This window comes from Mauremys mutica, chromosome 22 (assembly GCF_020497125.1).
Source record: "Mauremys mutica isolate MM-2020 ecotype Southern chromosome 22, ASM2049712v1, whole genome shotgun sequence".
Lineage (NCBI taxonomy): Eukaryota > Metazoa > Chordata > Testudines > Geoemydidae > Mauremys > Mauremys mutica.
Window position 1 is genome coordinate 8,247,259 of NC_059093.1, and position 18,575 is coordinate 8,265,833.

General features: G+C 48.2%; 1 protein-coding gene across 3 annotated transcripts in view; it reads left to right on the top strand.

Moving 5' to 3' along the window:
* GRIK4 (glutamate ionotropic receptor kainate type subunit 4) overlaps positions 1–18,575 on the top strand; it is a 305,039-nt gene that overhangs the window by 85,100 nt on the left and 201,364 nt on the right. For 2 of the 3 annotated variants that reach the window (XM_044997260.1, XR_006574932.1), the window contains exon 2: positions 12,598–12,729. In XM_044997260.1, coding sequence (XP_044853195.1) covers positions 12,648–12,729 — 82 coding nt within the window. In that variant the 5' untranslated portion in view covers positions 12,598–12,647. Of the gene's footprint in view, positions 1–7,738; positions 7,825–12,597; positions 12,730–18,575 lie in introns of those variants that run through there. The other variant, XM_044997261.1, reaches the window with a different exon arrangement.

An 18,575-nucleotide genomic window follows, 5' to 3' on the forward strand; every position in this document is an offset into this window, starting at 1 on the left:
TAGGTGAGTGAAGGAGAAAGGCCCCGCATGTGGGCCCTGTGTTCTGTTTTATACCCTCAGTCCATGAGCCTGGAGAACACAAGTCCAGGCATGTCTGCTGGGCATTGTTGAGCCGTTCCCCTGGTGTGGCCTCATGCAGGTGAGTCATTGCATTGCAACTCTCTTGCTGGACAATGGCTGCTGATGGGTGGATTGACACCCCACTTGGATGTTGGCTACTTTCCTTGCTGTTGCCTCTGGGGAGCTAATATCTGCCCAGTTCCCCAACTTACAACATGTTTTAGTGACAACCATACAACACAGTTGTCCTAACTTCATATGCATTAATTATATACATATATGGATCGAGAAATGGCTTTCAGCAGATCATAACCTTTCCCCTGATATCTTACAAGGCATGCTTAATGCGTAAGATCACAATCATATATAAAAATGAGGAATATGGGGGTTACAGGGTGCTCCCCCAAGGTACACAATGTCACAACCTGCATTCTGTTCCTAGTTTTGCCACTGGCCTGCTGGGCGACCTTGGGCTCTGGTGGTGGGGGAAGGGTCCAGTGTTGACCTCACCTAGTTATCTTGTGGTAAAATTTCCAGGGAATTTTGTCTCTGCTAGGATTTAAAGCAAGAAAACTCCCCTATGGGATGCACAGATAAAGCCTGTGTGGTGTGCAGCTTACTTCTGCCTCTGCTGATATACTTGTATGGTCCTCATCAGGATCAGAGCCACACGTGCAGCCAGCTGCGCAGTGGGTGAGCAGAGTCATCTATCATTCTAGTATTAGAGTCATAGAGTTTGGGGCCAGAAGGGACCACTGACCCCCTGTACGTCACAGGCCGCCAACACCATCCAGCGCCCACACACGAAACCCAGCAACTGAAATTAGACCTACGTTTTACAGCCCACAGGGGACTTGACTATTATGTGCCACAGGCGGAGAATAGGAGAGACTTAGGTGCACCAGTACCCAAGGCCCCTACAATGGCAGGGAAGTGATGAAGTGAGATAGACCCAGATAATCCTGGGAAGTGACCCACAACCACACACTGTGGAGGAAGGGGGAAAACTCCCCAGCGTCCCTGCCAATCTGACCTGGGGCGAATTTCCTTCCCAGCCCCACCTGTGGTGATCAGCTAGACCCTGAGCATGTGAGCAAGAACCAACCAGCCAAGCAATTGAGAAAGAAAGTGCTTGGTGCCACCTCAGAGTCTTGGCCCATCCTGTCCAATGCCCCGTCTCCAGCCCTGGCCATCCCTGGTGCTTCAGAGGAAAGCAATAACACCCTCCCCCCACCCCCCGAATACATTACTAGGTGGGAAATCCCTCTCTAACCACTGCAGGTGGCCAGCTGAAACCCTGAAGCATGAGCTGTTAGCAACATATTGATCTCATCACCACAGTATCTGAGCCATAGCTTCGACCACTCTTCCTCTTCTTGCTCTGCATGAGGGATGTGTCTCCAGTGCTCCTCTTGCAGCCACCTGGAAAATGCTGAGTGCCCCTGGTCTAGCTACAAGCACCTCACCACCTTGAGCATCTCACACCTCACGTTTGAACCTCTCTGTGCAGAGGCAGTTATACTGGCAAAAAGGGGTGTGATGTTTCCCCTCACACTCCTAACCAACACAGCTAGGTAGGTAGGTGTGTGTGTGTGTGTGTGTGTGTGTGGAGGGGGGATGGGGAGATTAAAACAAACAAAACAACACTGTAGGGGAGGAGAAAAATTCCATTTCATGTTTCAGCCCAACAGGTGTTTATCTTTAATATCATCTTCCGCTGCATATCGTCTCCTCCAGTGCTGAGATGTGCTAACTGAATGACCCTTCCTGCAGCTATGGCTTCACTGTGATGTGACACAGAGAGAGAGAGAGAGAAAGGTGCTTTTATCCTGCTGACACCTGGGGAAGGAGATACCACCCACCTGTCTCTCGCCTCAGATGAGTTAATTCCTGACAAGCCACAGTGCAAATACTGTGATGATAATGCAGGGAGAGGAACCACAGGGCGACTGTGTAGGTTGAAAAAGGGGTAAAGTAGGATCTTTAGTGTGTTCCCTTAAAAATGCATTGTTGACAAAATCTAAAAGGGGCTATGTTATTACAGAAACAGAGAAAATGCCAGCCTGGATCAGCACAGTTCTCCATCCAGTTCAATACCAACTGCTTCAGAAAATGGTGTAAGAAGGCCTCCTTTATGGGATAACTTGCCTCTAGGGAATGTTCCTTCCTGACCCCCGTTGGGTAGATGTCAGTGTGTGCCATGAGGGTTGAGATCCCATTCATAGACTCATAGACTTTAAGGTCAGAAGGGACCATTATGATTGTCTAGTCTGAAGTCCTGCACAACGCAGACCACAGAATCTCACCCACCCACTCCTGTAACAAACCCCTCCAGCAAGTGACCTGTGCCCCATGCTGCAGAGGAAGGCGAAAAACCCCAGGGCCTCTGCCAATCTGCCCTGGAGGAAAATTCCTTCCTGACCCCAAATATGGCCATCAGTTAAACCCTGAGCATGTGGGCAAGACTCACCAGCCAGCACCCAGAAAAGAATTCTCTGTAGTAACTCAGATCCCACCCTATCTAGTATCCCATCATAGGCCATTGGGCATGTTTACTGCTAATAGTCAAAGATCAATTAATTGCCAAAACTAGGCTATCCCATCATACCATCCCCTCCATAAACTTAGCAAGCTTAGTCTTGAAGCCAGATATGTCTTTTGCCCCCAGTGCTCCCCTTGGAAGGCTGTTCCAGAACTTCACTCCTCTGATGGTTAGAAACTTTCGTCTAATTTCAATTATTGGATTCTGTAATCCTTACTATTATAATTCTGCATTATCTTGTTAGTTGTATACATGTCACATCCATTTTTGAATCCTGCTAGGCTCTTGCTTCTGATGATACCTAGTAGCAATCAGTTCCAGAGGTGACTCCTGTGTTTTGTGTGGATGTGGTGGGGGAGAATGTATTTCCTTGTATCAGTTTTAAGTTTCAGTTGCACTGAACATGTGTCTTTGGATGGTTTGTAACTAGAGTCTCTTCCAAAAAAAATTATATAAAACCAACCCCACGCAATACAGCCCAACTGTTGGAGTTTGATTCAGATCCTTTCCCTCTTGTCAGTTTCATTTAAATCTGAACCTCTCCACAGATGAAGCTTTGCAAAGGGAAATCACTCAGTGTGTCTGTCAAAAGAATGAAAAAGACCTGTTAAGTTGTTTGCTGATTTTTCCTGACAATTTTTCAGAATTCTTCCCTGTTCTGCAGCTGTTAAATTTGTTATTTCAGCTGCAAGAGTCGCAGTAGCTTTGCTCAAACTGCATTTCCTCGCTGTGTGTCAGACTTCCTCTGGCGATGCACAGAGATCCAGCATGACCACAGCCACACCTGGGCTGGAGGCTGCCTCCCCAGGTGCATTGAGATGATTAAAGCCATCTCCAAGTATCAGAACTGCTGCTGGTTTTTAAGGGAGCCTGCAGACAGCGGGCTGGGGGGTTTGTTTTCCAATAGGAGGAACAAAAGCTTTCATGGAGAAGGCACGCCTGGTTCCTGATGTCTACACTTAGACCGCTACAGTGGTGCTGCTGTCATGCTTCAGTGCAGGCAGGGGCTTCTTCTGATGGCGTAGCCCACCTCCCCGAGAGGTGCAGCGAGGTCCATGGGAGAATTCTGCTGTTGGCCTACTACTGTCTTGCAACATCAGCCTTGCAACATCTCTCAAGGTGTAGATGTAACTCTGCTGATGTAAGTTCCCAGTGTAGCCCAGAGCTGGCAGGCTGGGTGGACAGAAGCATTGATGCGGGAGGTAAATTTGATTTCCCGTCATGCTGAAGTGCACAGTTTTCAGGAGTATCCTCTGCCCCACTGGTAGAAGGAGCTGTGTGGAAGATGCGCCTGCTTTTTCAGGGGTATCTTTACCACCAGACAGAAGCAGCGGTAGAAGAGGCAACCATGCTTTCTATGGTTTAACAATTTATTCTCCCTCCGGCTTTTGCTGTGATGAGTAAGAAATTTCCTGCAGAAATCTCACTATGTCAGAAAGATGCTACAACATACAAAGGGAAGTGTATTGGCTAGTACAATAAAAGAGAGCTAATTAAATATGCATTAGTAGTTTCAGGAGCAGCTGCTAACTTTGAGACGCGAAGCGTATGTAAAAATGTCTAAAAACTCCATCAGCACAGTCGCTCTTAATGTCATCCTCCTGAAGTTACATAACCGAAGCCCCAGATTTTTAAAGGTATCTAGGCATTGCTGCACTCAGTGTTGCAATGTCTAACTGATTTAGGAGCCTAACTCCCAGTTTGAAGAGGGTTTTAGGCACATAGGAACCAAAATTCCATAGTCAGCCAATGGGATTTAGATTCCTCAGGGCCTAAATCACTTTTGAAAGAGATATGGGCTCCTAAATCACTCAGGCATTGCAACTCTCCATGTAGAGATGCCTAAATGCCGTTAAAACTCTGGGCCAAAGTGCTTACTGCAAAAACTACACTTCCTTCCTCTCCTGAGAGCAGCCAAAGATTTTAGATCATGTACTGCGATAAGTGATTTATGAGACACATCTTCCACCTGACCTCTCTCTATCTGGCAGGGTCATATTCTTAAGGATGTCGGAGTATCATGACCTAAAACAATAGCAGATGCTCTGCGCTTCAAACAGCTATCTGCTTTCCAGGGTTCCTTATAGTCTTGGAATGTCTTCAGTGCTCCAGATGCTTTTGCAAAGGAGGTACGTACATGTGGCTTCCCTGCGAACCTGCTGGTTGGGGGAAGGCCTCAGGACCATGGACAGAGACTCTAACAAAGGCCATCTGTCTCTTTCTAGGAAGCTTGCGGGTCGTGTTCTCCATGGATAGAAGGATTAGTGCAGCCATTTCTTGTCTGCATTCTCTTTTCCTCTTCTTGCTCAATGGAGAAAAGAGGATCAGAACAATCCTGAAGGTGTGTCCCTCCCGCCCCATTTGCCATAGACAAGGGGATTTATTTTCCCCCTCTCCTTTGCTGTGGAAGCATCTCTGCGTTATTAGGATGGATGCCCTCTTAGTAGGTGGGCATGTGGTTTGTTAACAAATGCCCCACCCCAGCCCAGAATCCTTCTGCCAAGTAAAGCTGGGTGGAAGGTGTCTTTCATGGCATTAAAATGCAGGTGTATGGGAGCGACTGTAACAGCCTGGGGCCAAGCCAGCGTTGATTACAAGCTGAGTCCCACCTGTGGGGAACCAGGTAATTCAGCTATTAAAAGGCGGCAGGGGTCTGCAGCGTGGTGTGGTGAAGAAAAGCTCCAGAATCAGAACACAGTAACAGGTAAAGGAAGCCAGGCCAGAAGGCCGAGCTCCGGCCAGAGCAGACTGACGGAGAACGAGCCCCAGAGGTGGCTGCGGAGCCAGAGTGACGTAGGAATGGTCGCATCACGATGTCGGACTTTATGTTGAGGGCGCATGGAGGATCACTTGGGTTATTTTGTGACCAAGGACTTTAGCTGCTATTAAAACGGCCCCGGGAAGGGATGCTGGGAGCCACAACAGGAACGAGATGGAGTGCTTGGAGGGGGCTAATAGGGACAGGGTGCTCTGTACCCGGCTACACTGCTACAGAGAGAGAGACTTCGCAGCAGCAAGGAAGGGAGCATTGTGGGAGAACGGGGAACTTTTCAGCTCAGGCAAAATGAACTTCCCAGGGCAGGGAAGCGAGGAGCAGCGCTTGCTACTTTTGTTGTGTCTCAATTAAGCGAACGAGCGAATTTTGAGCAGGGGAGGGAGATGGGCTCGGAAGGCTGGGAGGAAAAGGCAGCTCTAACAATCTGCTGCAGACGCCTCACAAGGCTCTTGTTTGCCTTCCTAAATGGCAGTGCGACACCCTGTGCTGTCTGACTAAGAGAGAGGTTCTTGCTGCTTTTCTGTCTGCTCCTAACCCTCAGTTGCATGGATCTAGTGATGGGGGTGTGGTGGGGGGGAAGGGTTCTTGTGTTGCTTTCTCTGGGCACGTCAAAGCATGTGATCCAGATGGGGGATGTGTGTTGACAGTGTGTGGAGGAGGGGGGTGATTGCTCACCGTCTGCCATTTGGCAAATGCCAAGGTACCTTTCTCTCCCTGCCAGCTGTTCCACGCTAGCAATCAAAGCGCTGGGAAGTTGTTCCTAGCTGTGGATAACATGTTAGGTGACCGCAGCATCCCTCTGTGCTCCATGTTCTAGGTAATTACAACCCTGCTGGTCTTGTAGCCAAGCACAGCACGTGCCGTGCGTTTATCGTGTAGCTTTTAACTATGAACTCCAGGCTGGTGACGTTGAGGCAGCAGCTTCCCCGTGACCCCTTCATTCTGCCCTTTCACCAAACCCAGATGGCGTTCGGCTGCAAGCCGTGGCGGTGGACTGGAGGTCACTACAGTATGGCCGATGATCTGATCTCTCCCCCAGATCTCTGCTGCTGGTTATTCAATTAGCAAACACGCAGATCCAGAAGCCACAGCTGCACTCTTGGGGAGATGGAAAATGAGATCTCCTCCTGTTCGTTTATGATCCCGGGCAACTTTTTTTAAGATGGGGGAATGATAACCTAGTGGATAGAGCACTGGACTGGGACTCAGGAGATCTAGGTTAGAGTCCCGGCTCTGGCACTGTCCTGCTGGTGACCACAGGCAAGTTGTTTCATCACTCTATGCCTCAGTTTTCCCATCTGTAAAATGGGGATAACGAGACTGCCCTCCTTTTGTAAATCACTTCGCGAACTACTGATGGAAAGTGCTATATAAGAGCTAGGCATCCCCACGCATTTCCACTGTGGATACTTTTTAACTGAATCCCTCCCCACCGCTTTGATTGTCTGTGACAACCTTCTTCATACCCTGCCCTCATCTAAGTGTCATTGTGCACCATTAACATACCGTGTGTTCATCCCCAGAGGTGGCTGCATTTCTGTGGTGGATGAAAAGTGTTAGCTCTTGACTAGCTGGCACGTTGGATTGTTTGCCAAAATCCTTTATTGAGTTCCCTTTGGGAATGAGAGAAATGGAGGGAAAGGTAGAGAGATTGGGGGATAGTCATAGGCTAATCAGCTCCATTTTGCTGCTTTCTCCATCAGGGGAGCTGGGCCAGCACCTTGATAGAGAGATTTGTTTTTTCACTCTTCGTCGTGTTTTGCAACATGGCTATTGTTGCATCCCTGACAAACCCGATTTGCTTCCACTTTAGCACTCTTGATCCCTTACATTCCATTTAACAAACGCTGACAAAGTCTGAAACGTTCCCTGGGACTGAATCATGCAACAACGCCCTGCTGGTTCCTAGAGGTCTGCTTCCCAAATGCCATTGACAGCTGGCAATGTGAAGGCCGGGGAGGAAGTCCATAGAAGAAGGGAGCGAGTGAGCGAAAGAGGATGGATTGGTGGGGAGGCGGGAGGGGGTGGAAACTCAGGTGACATGTTAAAGATGACAGTGCTAGTTTCTGGTACAATATACCTTGTGATTGGTTGGTCTTTGGAACAAACAGGCAGCTGAAGTGTCAGTGGCTGGGAGACTGCAGAAGGTCTGTAGTGGGGGAACCAGCAATTGCCAAGTTTCTCTATTGCATCTCAGACAGAAAAGGTATTTAGAGTCTCTCTCTCTCTCTCTCTCTCCCCTAGGCTGCCTTGGTCATACAGAGGGAGTGGGCGAGAAGGAAGGCAAATACCAGTCTGGCATCCTGTGCAGAGAATGAGGGGGTTGCTCAGAGCATCACTCCATCTGAATTGAGGAAGCAGTGCAAGAAATCACAGGGCTTCTCAGATAGCTTTAGAGCCAGTCCTGCAAGGTTCTGGACGCCCTCGGAGTCCATGAGAGTTACAGGTTCTCCTTGTTTCTCAGGGTCTTGTTTTATTTTCATGCAAAATAGGCGTGAGAAACTGTGCGCGCGTGTGTGTCTGTAGTGGGGCGAGAATAAGTCAGTTCCACACGTCAGGCTGTAATACAATGTGAGTAAATTTGACTTGATCCTGCTGTTTTGTCAATAACCTGGAAAGTTTTGAAATAACAGCTTCAAAATGCTCAAATGATACGTTACTCCACAGTCTGATTCCACTGTTGCAAACACTTCTAAGGAACAGGTTTACCTACGCGTAGCATTTTTAGAGCTCTCCGATCCCTGCTAGTGTTCTGCAGTGGTCATCAAAACAAAACAAAAAATCCTTAAGGCCGGATTTTCAGAAGGGGAGCAGTGATTATAGGGGGCCCAGGGTTCTGGGAGACCAACATGAGGCAGCTTCAAAGGGTCTGATTTTCAGAATGTGCTGGCCACCTGCCTTCTGCAAATCTCAGACCCTTTATAATGTTTCACACCGAGTACCCAAACACTGAGGGTATGGGCTTCAGTGATTTGGAGTTCCTTAAAGGAAGCTAGGGCCTGAAAACCTTGCAGGATCTGGGACTAAGTCTCTTCTAAAAATCCTGGCCCCAGTTTGCAAATAGGAGGGCTTGAATGGAATGAGAGGAAGGATGTTCCAGTGGTTAGGGGCAATAGCTGGAGATCTGGCTCTGCCACTGAATTCCCCTGAGGCCCTGGGCAAGTCATTTTGTCTCTTTCTGCCTCAGTTCCCTATCTTTAAAATGGGAATAATAGCTCAGAGGGGTGTGATATAAGGTATTATATTTCCCCACCTGCAATCTCTTATGTAATGCTTTTTATCAGTAGATCTCAAAATGCTTCATGATCTTTAATGTGTTTCTCCTCCCAGCTCCCCTGGGAGGTAGGGCAGGGATATTATCCTCATTTTACAGATGGGAAACTGAGTCATGGAGCAGCTAAGGGACTTGCTGGTGGTCACACAGGAAGTCTGTGGCAGAGCAGAAAATTGATAGCTATCATGGTAAGAATCAGCTCTGGGTATTACAAAATTACCAGCCAAAAATTTTGTCTTTTCTCCCACAAACTCTCCATGATTTCAAAATTTTGCCTCTCTCCAGACTTCAGAATTTAGCCCCATGCAGTAGAGAAACCAGATGAGAGGAAATATATTTCCCATTGGGTTGGAGGAGGGTCAGATGAATGACTGGATGGAATACTCAAAGTTAGTATTTTAAGGGCATTTTTGCCAATGGAAATCATGTCATCAGTGCAAGGGACAGTAGTTTCGCCTATAAGCTATAATCTCTCTATGGAGCTGTTAATGAGGCCTGTGAAAAACACCTCTTCTCTAATGGTGGTGCCCATTCAGTTTCTAGAATGAACCACTTCCTCTGACTGACCCCGGCTCCTCCTGCACGGCTCCAGCAGTAAGTGATACTCAGTCTGTCTCTGAGCCGTGATGGCCTCTAGTGGCTGTATGTGGAGAGTAGCTGTGAGACCTACTACTACTAGTATTTACTGGAAGAGATGTCGTTTCGTTGAAGTGACAAGAGATCAGAGTGTATGGAGCGGAGGAACCAGGGTTCTTTATTCTAGTTTCCTCATGTTTGTGGCTAAGAGATGATACAGTAATTGTGTCTGTCTGCAGCAGGTGGATTTGTTTTAAGAGCACCGGCTGCTTTGCAAAATGTTGTGGGAAATGTTGATTGTTTTCCTTTTTTTTTTCCCTATCATTTTCTTTCCCTTTAAAGTTCTGTTTCTGCTGGGAATGTGGTGGGCAGTTCCTAATGACCATTGGGAATGAGCTGAGACTTCTTAAAAAAACCCCAAACCTTTAGTTTTGCACCATCGTTGCTGTATTCCTCCTCTCCCCCCCCCCTGGTTTTTGTTTCTTGCCAGGATGGCAAGTGAGAAGCACAGAATAGCAGGAGCAGGTTGCTTAGAGGAGCAGTAGGGGCCATTGAACAGCTCTGCTACTGCTCAGGAGCCTGGATAGGGGAGCAGTCGTTCACCCCAGCCCCTGGGTGCTATGAAGGCTCATAGCAAGGCTGGCTGCAGAGGGTGGGATTTAGCCACAGCAATGAGGTACCTAAAGGCCTCTGCTCAGCAGAGCATTTAATGCGTGTGCTTCACTTTGAGCAAGTGTTCAACTCTCATTGACTTCCCTGGGGCTTAATCAAGTGCTTAAAGTTAAGTTTGGTTCTCTGCTGAATCAGAGCCAAATTGTGTCTCACCCAGGGTCCCCCTGCTGCAGTCTCAGAGTGGCCTGGGGGCAGGTGTGACTGGGGGAGTGAGTTGTGCGGGAAGGGGGCGAGATTTGCAGTGGCTCCTTAGGAGCTCTGAGCACCCATGCGCCTATTAGCGCAGAGTTCTCAAATCACTGCTGTTGGCTTTCCAGGTGGGGATTTGCTGAGAGTTTATGACAATCCCAGCTGGCTAGTTATTCGTACTGTGCTAGCTCCTAGAGTTTCTGTAATAGACAAGGGCCCCACTGAATTTAATGCTCATGCCAAGATGCACAATCCTGGAATCACTACTCAGCCACACAACAGATGCTGCGTCGGAACGAGCAGTGCAAGCTTCCACCGCACACCCTTGGCCATGTGTGTCTGGACTTTGGTCCCTGTTTAAGGATGGGAGTTCATTACAGCCTCCCATGCCCATTGAATTCTAGGTCGCTCTGCTGGGAGTGCCAGCAAAGAGGCCAGTTAGTTAGTGTCTTTTTCTTTTCCCACTGAGACCCACCAGCTGGTTTCTCTCAGGTCTCTAAGTTGCCATCAGATGGTAACAGCTTCCAGCCATTACCAAGCTGGGGTGGGTTTGAACTGGTGGCCTAAGGTAGATTAAAATCAGAGACGTGGGTGAATGTCTCCAGGTCCCCTCGACCCTACAGTCCCCCACCTGGTAGTGAAGTGCTTGGAAATGTCTCCCGGAGGTCAATCCTCTGCTTAATCTCTGCAGTGGGAACTTAACTTATCTGGCAGGGCTCAGCCCTGAGCAGTGCCGATGCTTTCTTAGATCTGCACCGAATTCAAGGCGGAAAGTCCCCCATCTCCGCCCAGAGAGAAGCCAGGAAGCTTCTTGCTTGTGAGCGTGACCCTGCCATGCCCCGCCTGGGTGCGTGTGCGCTGTCAGCTCAGCTGCAGTGAAGGGGTTTGCTGCAGCCCTCAGAGGAAGGTTCTTATAGAAGATCACTGCCACCTTGGTCCTATTTCCCTTCCTTGTCCCTCATTTGTCATTTCACATCACTCCGGCCCTCTGGCTGTCTGGCAGCTCCCTGGATCCCAGAGCTATGTAGCAGCACAGGGTTCTGTTTCCCCTTCTGTCATGCTGCTTCTCTCCTTGGTCTCACCTAGGCACTGTTTCCCCCTCCTCCTCCAAGCAGTCCTTCCTGCCCTTCCCATCATTAATGGTCTCTTCCCCATCGCTGCTCCAGTCTTGCCGTCCAGTGTCTTGTCCTGTTTAAACTGAAAGCTCTTCAGGGCTGAGGCCATGTCTGACTCCACAAGTGTAAAAGCACCATGTATGTTTTTGGTTCTGTACGAATCTGTTTTTAAGGGTAACAAGATGCCAAAGGCAAATGTAAATCCTGTGTCCACGGGTCGTATGGAAATAAGTGCCTCTTGCTATATTAACAACCCCTTATCACCCTTCCCCTCTGCAAACCTCCCCTTTCCTCTCCCCTCTGGTCACTGTGAGCTTTATGCAGTTCTGCAGCGGCCTCCCGGGATGCAAGGAAAACCACTATCAATTGTGCAACAGCCCCATGCTATAGATCAGCAAACGGTCGTGACAGATAACTAGCACATCAGGCTTAATGATGGAAGCACACTGCCCACCACCGGTTCAAGCAAAGGGCAATGGAGTCACCAGAGCTTTGCTCCCAAACCAGGGCTCGGAGCGGCGGAGTGGTCATTGCTTGGCTATGTCTGTTTTCTAGATAACAGCTTTTAAAAACATATCCTCTGGCTGTGATGATCAACGAGCGCCTTAGGCCGTCTCTCCTTGCTTCCGTGATTGTGAGATTTTGCTCCATATTTCAATGACCCTCGGAGAGATCTATATCTTCAGATCTCTTCAAGGCATGGTTAAAATAGGGGGCTAAAACAATCTCACACTCCTGGAAGCAAGGAGACGCCCTAAGGCATAAGCGCTTGCTCCTGATTTTTGTATAATATGCAATTTTCATAAGACTGGAAGGGACCTTCTGGATCATCAAGTCTGCTCCCCTGCCATCACAGGCAACCCCATCATATAATCCCATTCACAGATGTGTCAAGCTCCATCTTCAAACTACTTAGATTGTTTGCCCCCACTACTCCTCCAGAAACTTACTCCTCTGCTGGCTAGAAACCTTCTGATTTATTGCTGGCCAATTTCTATCCCTTTGTTCTTGTTTTCAAACACGGGCACATAAACTAAGGTGCCCTGTAGCTGGATGCTCCGTAGGTACCAATATGGGTATTTAGGGGCCGAAGTGCCAGTTTATAGAATAATGTTTTGCTCTGTGTTTCCAAGTGGTTCCCTCCACCACTCATCTTTTAATGGAGATACTGGATTGGATTTTGGAGGTGGGAACATGGGCCTTGAACCTGGATCAGGGAGTAGCAATCAGGGGTATGGCTGGTGGGTTGGGGATGTGTAGTTAATGGATCTGGCTCACTGTCATTCTGGTTGGGGGAGGCAAGAGGAGATGTCCCCTTCAATTGGGATGCTTCTGCAAGCTATGTTGGTTCCACGGCTGGTGTCATTAACCGTGCAACGTTCCTTCTTTGCAGAGTTATGTCATGCCCAGATCACCGCAGGGCTCCATGAGGATTTATAGAAGATGCCCCGGGTCTTGGCGCCTCTGGTGCTCCTTCTGGTGTGGCTAATGAAGATCGCTGCCAGCCCCCACTCCCTGAGGATCGGTGAGTAAGAAACTTCCTGCACACTCTGGGTTTAATCGCCCTTCCAAGGCACTTGTTGCTGCCGGTGCAAATACAAAGCCTGACTCTGCTATCGCTCGCCCTTGTCTTACTCCACACATGGGCGCTTGGGGAAGTAAAGTGAGGCTGATGTTTAAACCTGTGATTTAGTCACACAAACTCTCCGTATCAAGCCAGCAGTCTAGTGAGCCAGGCCTCTCTAGCTGGCTAGATTTAGCTCTCTGCTAGGGATGGTGCTGTCACTGCATGAGCGTAAATCAAATGCAGCTTGTGGTGAGTATTCATGTTTGCATTGTTTTCATCAAGTTAACGCTACCCGATGGGAATCTTTTATATATAAATTTGTGGTAAAAGCCACCTGGGAAAGAGGAGCTATGGAATATAACTTGATTTTTCCTTGGCTTTCATGCCGAACGCTCCTGTAAGCACTGTACAAACAACAAAAAGTCTTGCCACAGCAATATTTGTTTTGTCCTCGCATTGGGGAGAGTGAGAAATGTTGAACTCAAGTTGAATACAGTTTAGCAGCATTATAGAGCCGTTAATATCACCAAGACGCGTCATTCACAAGGGACCCACGTTTATTCAGCCCTCCCCGTGTGTATTAAAAGGGATTTGGGAAGCAGGGACCATTGGCGTTTATTCGCTGCCCGTGTGGGTTAGAGAAAAGAAATGAAGCCAGAAACTCCGGTAATGAAACTCGCCTTGTATTGACACTTCGCTCTGCTGTTAAGAAAGGAAACAGCTTTCCCCGCCTGCTGTCTCTGGAGCTGTGAGCTGCTTTTATTAACTCTTTGTAGCAGATAAGAGGCTAATCTATTTCCTTCACACGTGCAGGTGACAGCTGGAATAAACCCATTTCTCCCCTTTGCTAGTTGAGCATGGCACAGCTGAGAAATACCGCATGGGCTGATCATGCGCTGGCTGGGGTTGGGGTGAGGGATGTCTCCATTCCTGAGGTAACTGTACCTCTGATCCCTTCGTGGCCTCCTTGTGGGCATGCCAGACCTTAAGCTATTACCTTTATGAGGGTAGAAATCGTGTTCTTCTCTCCCCAGACTGGGGAGGATTTAGGTTGCAATTCCTCCTGTCCTTCTGACCGCTTCAGCAAGTCTGAGTTTAGTTCAGTACTTGCCCTCCTGTCCTCTTCCAGGGGCTACAACAGAGATAACCAGTGACCAACCAGCCTTGAGAAAGCAAGAGACGGACTTAGAATAAAAGCATTACAGGAAAAAACAGATCTTAAAAACAAAAACCTAGCTTATAGTCAGACCTGTCATCTGTCATACCAGGTGTCACTCATCTTCGTCATGTTTCAAAATCCTTCCAACTAGAGCTGGCTGGAAAATGGAAATCCCTTCCTGTGAAATGTACGACATTTTAAAAAAATGTGTCCCAAACATGGACAAAAAGTCAGAACTGTGAAGCTTTTTGCAAGAAGGACTTTCAAGAAAAAAAACCTTTTTTGGGAGACCTGAAAGGCATTTTTCGGCTTCCCGCCAGGACTTGGACTTTGGAAATGAAATCAACAAGAGCTGTGGGAGAGGCAAAGAGTTCTCAGCCTGGCAGCCCTCCTGGGAAGCTTTTGCCATTTTCACTTTTTGCCCGTGGAAAACTTCAGTTTTGCAAAAAGGACTTTTTTTCTCCTGGTATTCTGATGAATATTTTTTCAGCCAGCTCTACTTCAGAGCCTTCCTGCAGGGTCGGTCCCTCTTGGTCACAGCGGTCGCATGGGTTCTTGGATCATTTCATTTCTTTGTTTGCTGGGCCTCTTGAACATGCTCATAACCATGCCATGAAGTTTCCCCCAGAGGTCGGTACTTCTGCTGACTTGTTTATCTTGTAGGGATTTGCGTTAATTACTCCCCTGGGAATTGAGTTCCTTGTAATTCAGTCATGCTAGGTGACTTCCGCCCACTCCATTGCTTGTCTTCTTTCAAGAAAGAAATTAACCCCTTCATACCCGGTGGATAACAATACGGGGGAGGAGGGGAAACTGAGTCACATACATTCTTTTATTTAAAAAAATATCAAAAGGTTCTGGGTGCTGGGTATTTTATGTCTCCAGCATTTGTGGTTCACATGTGATAACCACACTGCATCATCTCCGCTGATTGGACCTCATTTCTTGCCTATTGGCAAATCCTCTGCCTGGCCCAAGTAACTGAGGAGGGCACGGGGGATATTTTGTGTGGGCAGCAGGTGTAAAATGTTCTCTCTGGACGGCAAAGGAAGGTTGTTGAACCTGTAGCTCCACAAGAGTCTGCAGCATCTGTGTTTGCTGCATCTCCCTCTCCTCTTCCTGCACCTTTCTCCTGTCCACTCATTCCTTCTCCACATTGTCTGAAATAGTCATTCTCCAGGCCTCTGCTCATGGTCTGATTGCGGCACTGGCTTGTGGGATCCTGCTGAACATGTCATCCCGAGTCCTCCTCTTTCTCCTCCTCCTCCTCTGGCTCAGGCATTCTGCGGGTGTGGAGGGGGAACCTCGCAAGGCCCGAGCAGCAGCCACTGCGGATAAAACACCCCGAGCTTCCATTGTCAGTATAGTCCCAACGGTTCAGAACTCTTTCTTCCCTTGCTCCCCATAGGTTTTACACAAGACCTGCTTCTTGTCACTTCTGCTTTGGGGTGTTAGTGCACGGTGCCGTTCACTGCACTGGCCCTGGGGCGTACGGCCCGCCAGGGGCGAGGGAAACGAGGAGGGAAACGGCTCAGCTGCGTGAAACGATGAGAATAGGGCAATGGCACTGAGGCCTGGCACCCTTTCCCACCAACTGGGGTGATTTCAGCCGATATCTCACTCTTGAGGGTGACAAAGGCAGAGAGAGCACGGCTGCTGCTGGTGTCCCAAATCTGCCTGGGCCCGCGTGCTGCTAGTCTGTGTTCTGCAATGATGCCAGCTGAAGTTATCGCTGACTGGCGTGGGAAAGTGTCTGACTATGGAGGAAGAACTAAGGCAGCCGTCCCTAGAGACCTTTGGGAGAGGATTGCAGAGTGCCTCCAGGAAAGTGTCATTGAGATCGCTCAGGAAGATTCAAGGGACATCCCTGTGCCCCTCAACAAACCGCTCATCAGGTCCTCCTTCCCCTGCCTAACTCTACAGAGGAAAGAAAAGGCGATAACAACCCTACTTCTCTTTGTTGTACTGCTGCCTTTTCTAGCACGAGTACATTAGTGAAAAGTCGATAGCCATGTCCTGCTAAGTTGGGAGTGTGACGGGTTGCCCCCTCCCCCACCCCGGGGTATCACCTGATGTACTGGGGAACCACAGAACCCGCCAGCTCCACCAGTCTGGGTTCCCTTACACTGTCCTACTGAGCCAGGCTCTCAAGGCTCCTCCAGCAGACGTGCAGGTAGGGCTCCACCCAACTGCAGAAAGACACAGACCCTGAGATCCGCTCAGAGTGGGAAGGCTCGGCTCGGGGATTGCCCAGCACTTGTCTTGCACTGCACAGCAAACGGCCCAGTGTAAGCTCATGACATTCACTCCCTCCCTCAATGCGGAGAGAGGGATGCACAGATTTTTGCCCCCCAGTTATGAATTGCACAAACTGGTTTAGCGGGGGAAAAGCCAAGTTTATTAACTACACAGGGTAGATTTTAAGTGCTTATAAGGGATAGCAAACAGATCTAAGCAGATTACTGAGCAAATAAAGCAAACATGAAAACTAAGATTAATACACTAAAGAAACAGGCTACGAGTAGTAATTTCTCACCCTAAATGTTGTTTTAAGCAGGTTGCAGAGTTTCATGAAGACAAACTGCTCTTGCTTGCAGTTTAGAACGCCAGGTATTCCTTTCACAGGCCAGACACCTTCTAGTCTGGATCCGGTCCTTTCTTCAGCAGATCACTGTTTTCTGCAGTCATCTTGGGTGGGGAATCAGTGAAGAACCGACCCTGATTAACTCACTTCCCTGCCTTAAACAGGATTTACCTATGGCAGGAATCCTTTATTTCCCAGTTTAATCCCCACCCCATTTGTGGAAAAATGCGAGCAGTCCAAGATGGAGTCTAATACCAGGTGACATGACCCTGCAGTGTCAAAGCAGCCATAAATCCTCAGGAAGGTGGGAGATTAGCATCGGCAAAGTCCTGTTCTCTCTAATGGCCCATCCACTAACCAGCCACAAAGGAGGCGACTGAAGCTGGGTTAACACTCCAGGCAAGGAGCAAATGTATGCATCAAGAGGAGGAGTGGTTGCTGGAAAACCTTTCCACTTATAAATATGAATTACATTTAAGAAAACAAAGCTCCCAGTGGGGCATTAACTCTACTGAGCTCCTCTGGCTAGTTGTAATTAGCGCACTGCTTGCCCACTTATCACACCTATTCTGGGAGCAACAGATTTAAGTGCCACCTATTCAGAAGGGAGAGGAACTAATTACACCTAGCCAGAGGGGAGCAGAGCGGAGAGGAGAACAGCTGAACTGGAAAAAAAGTAGGTCAATAAAACACATATGTGATTAGCTGACTCCTGTGTGCGGTCTTGTTAAAGGATTAAAAATAACCCTTTTTGAAAATCAACCACAGGTAGAGCAATACTTGGAAAGCTGTGGACACCCCTGCACTGCATAACTTCGTGCCCAAGTGGACATGGGTGAGCAAAGCCATTATTATAAATAATGCATCACTTTACATCCAGAGATCTCCAAGTGCCTTACGTTTGGATTGCAGTAGCGCCTCAAGGCCCCAGTTAGGGATCAGACCTCACTTTGCTATAGGCCCTGTACACAGACATCATCAAAAGGGCCGTCCTTGCCGACAATGAGGTGACAGATGGAAACAGCGTTTGGTGTAATGACGAGTAGCTATAGCATACCCCCTGCCTAGCATCTTGTAGGCATCACAGCAGAGGTGAAGCTTAAAGAAAGGTCTGGAGGAGGATGTTCTTTTTTACAGGAGCTCCTCCAGTGCATAAGAGACAGCATGGGATGTACCTTTATCTCTGTTTTTCACAGGCAGAAGAAGTGAGGCACAGGGGCGGGGTGGGAGGTAATTTGATTGACATCAAACTGCAGATCAGAGGCAGGGTTAGGATTGGAACTCGTGACTCTCAGGGTATGTCTATGCTACAGAAGCAAACTCTGGCGCTGCAGCCGTGCCAGTATAGCACCGTGGCGTAGATGCATCCTGCATCGACAGAAGGGGTTTTTTTGTGTCAGTGTGGGTAATCCACCTCTCCGCCAGGCGGTTGCTAGTCAACATAAGAATTCTTTAGTCGTCGTCGTCCTTATATTTCATTCAAGGTTGTCAGATCACATTCTTAAAGGAATCTTTAGATTGGGGGAGAGGAAAAGGGGGCGGGACCTAACATAACATAAATAAAATCCTTGCTGATGCATGTTCTGCTACATTAGTGTGGCTGTGACATTGTAAATGTTTCATTGTTTTTCCCTGTAAAGAAACCCCAGTCAAGTCCATTAAGGTGAAATAGATTCATTGTTGTTCTTCGTTTGTTACTGGAGTGTGGAGAAAGGTGCAGCAAAGTACAATATTCATTTGTTAGCTATTCAGTCTCTTAATTTTGTTTTTACAGTTCTTCTAGTAGAGCGATATTTTATTTATGCTCCCCGAGATATGCGTATAAATCCCTAAACCAACCACCAATATGTCAGCCCTGTCAATAATTCATCTTCTGGAAATGCCCTTTGATTTCTTTTGACTTTCCACCACAAATCCCCATCCCAGTGACTGACTGCCTAGGGAGAGTTGTTGTAGCCGTGTTGGTCCCAGAATATTAGATAGACAAGGTGGGCGAGGTAGCATCTTTCACTGGACCAACTTCTGTTGGTGAAAGAGACAAGCTTTGGAGCTTGTCTTTGA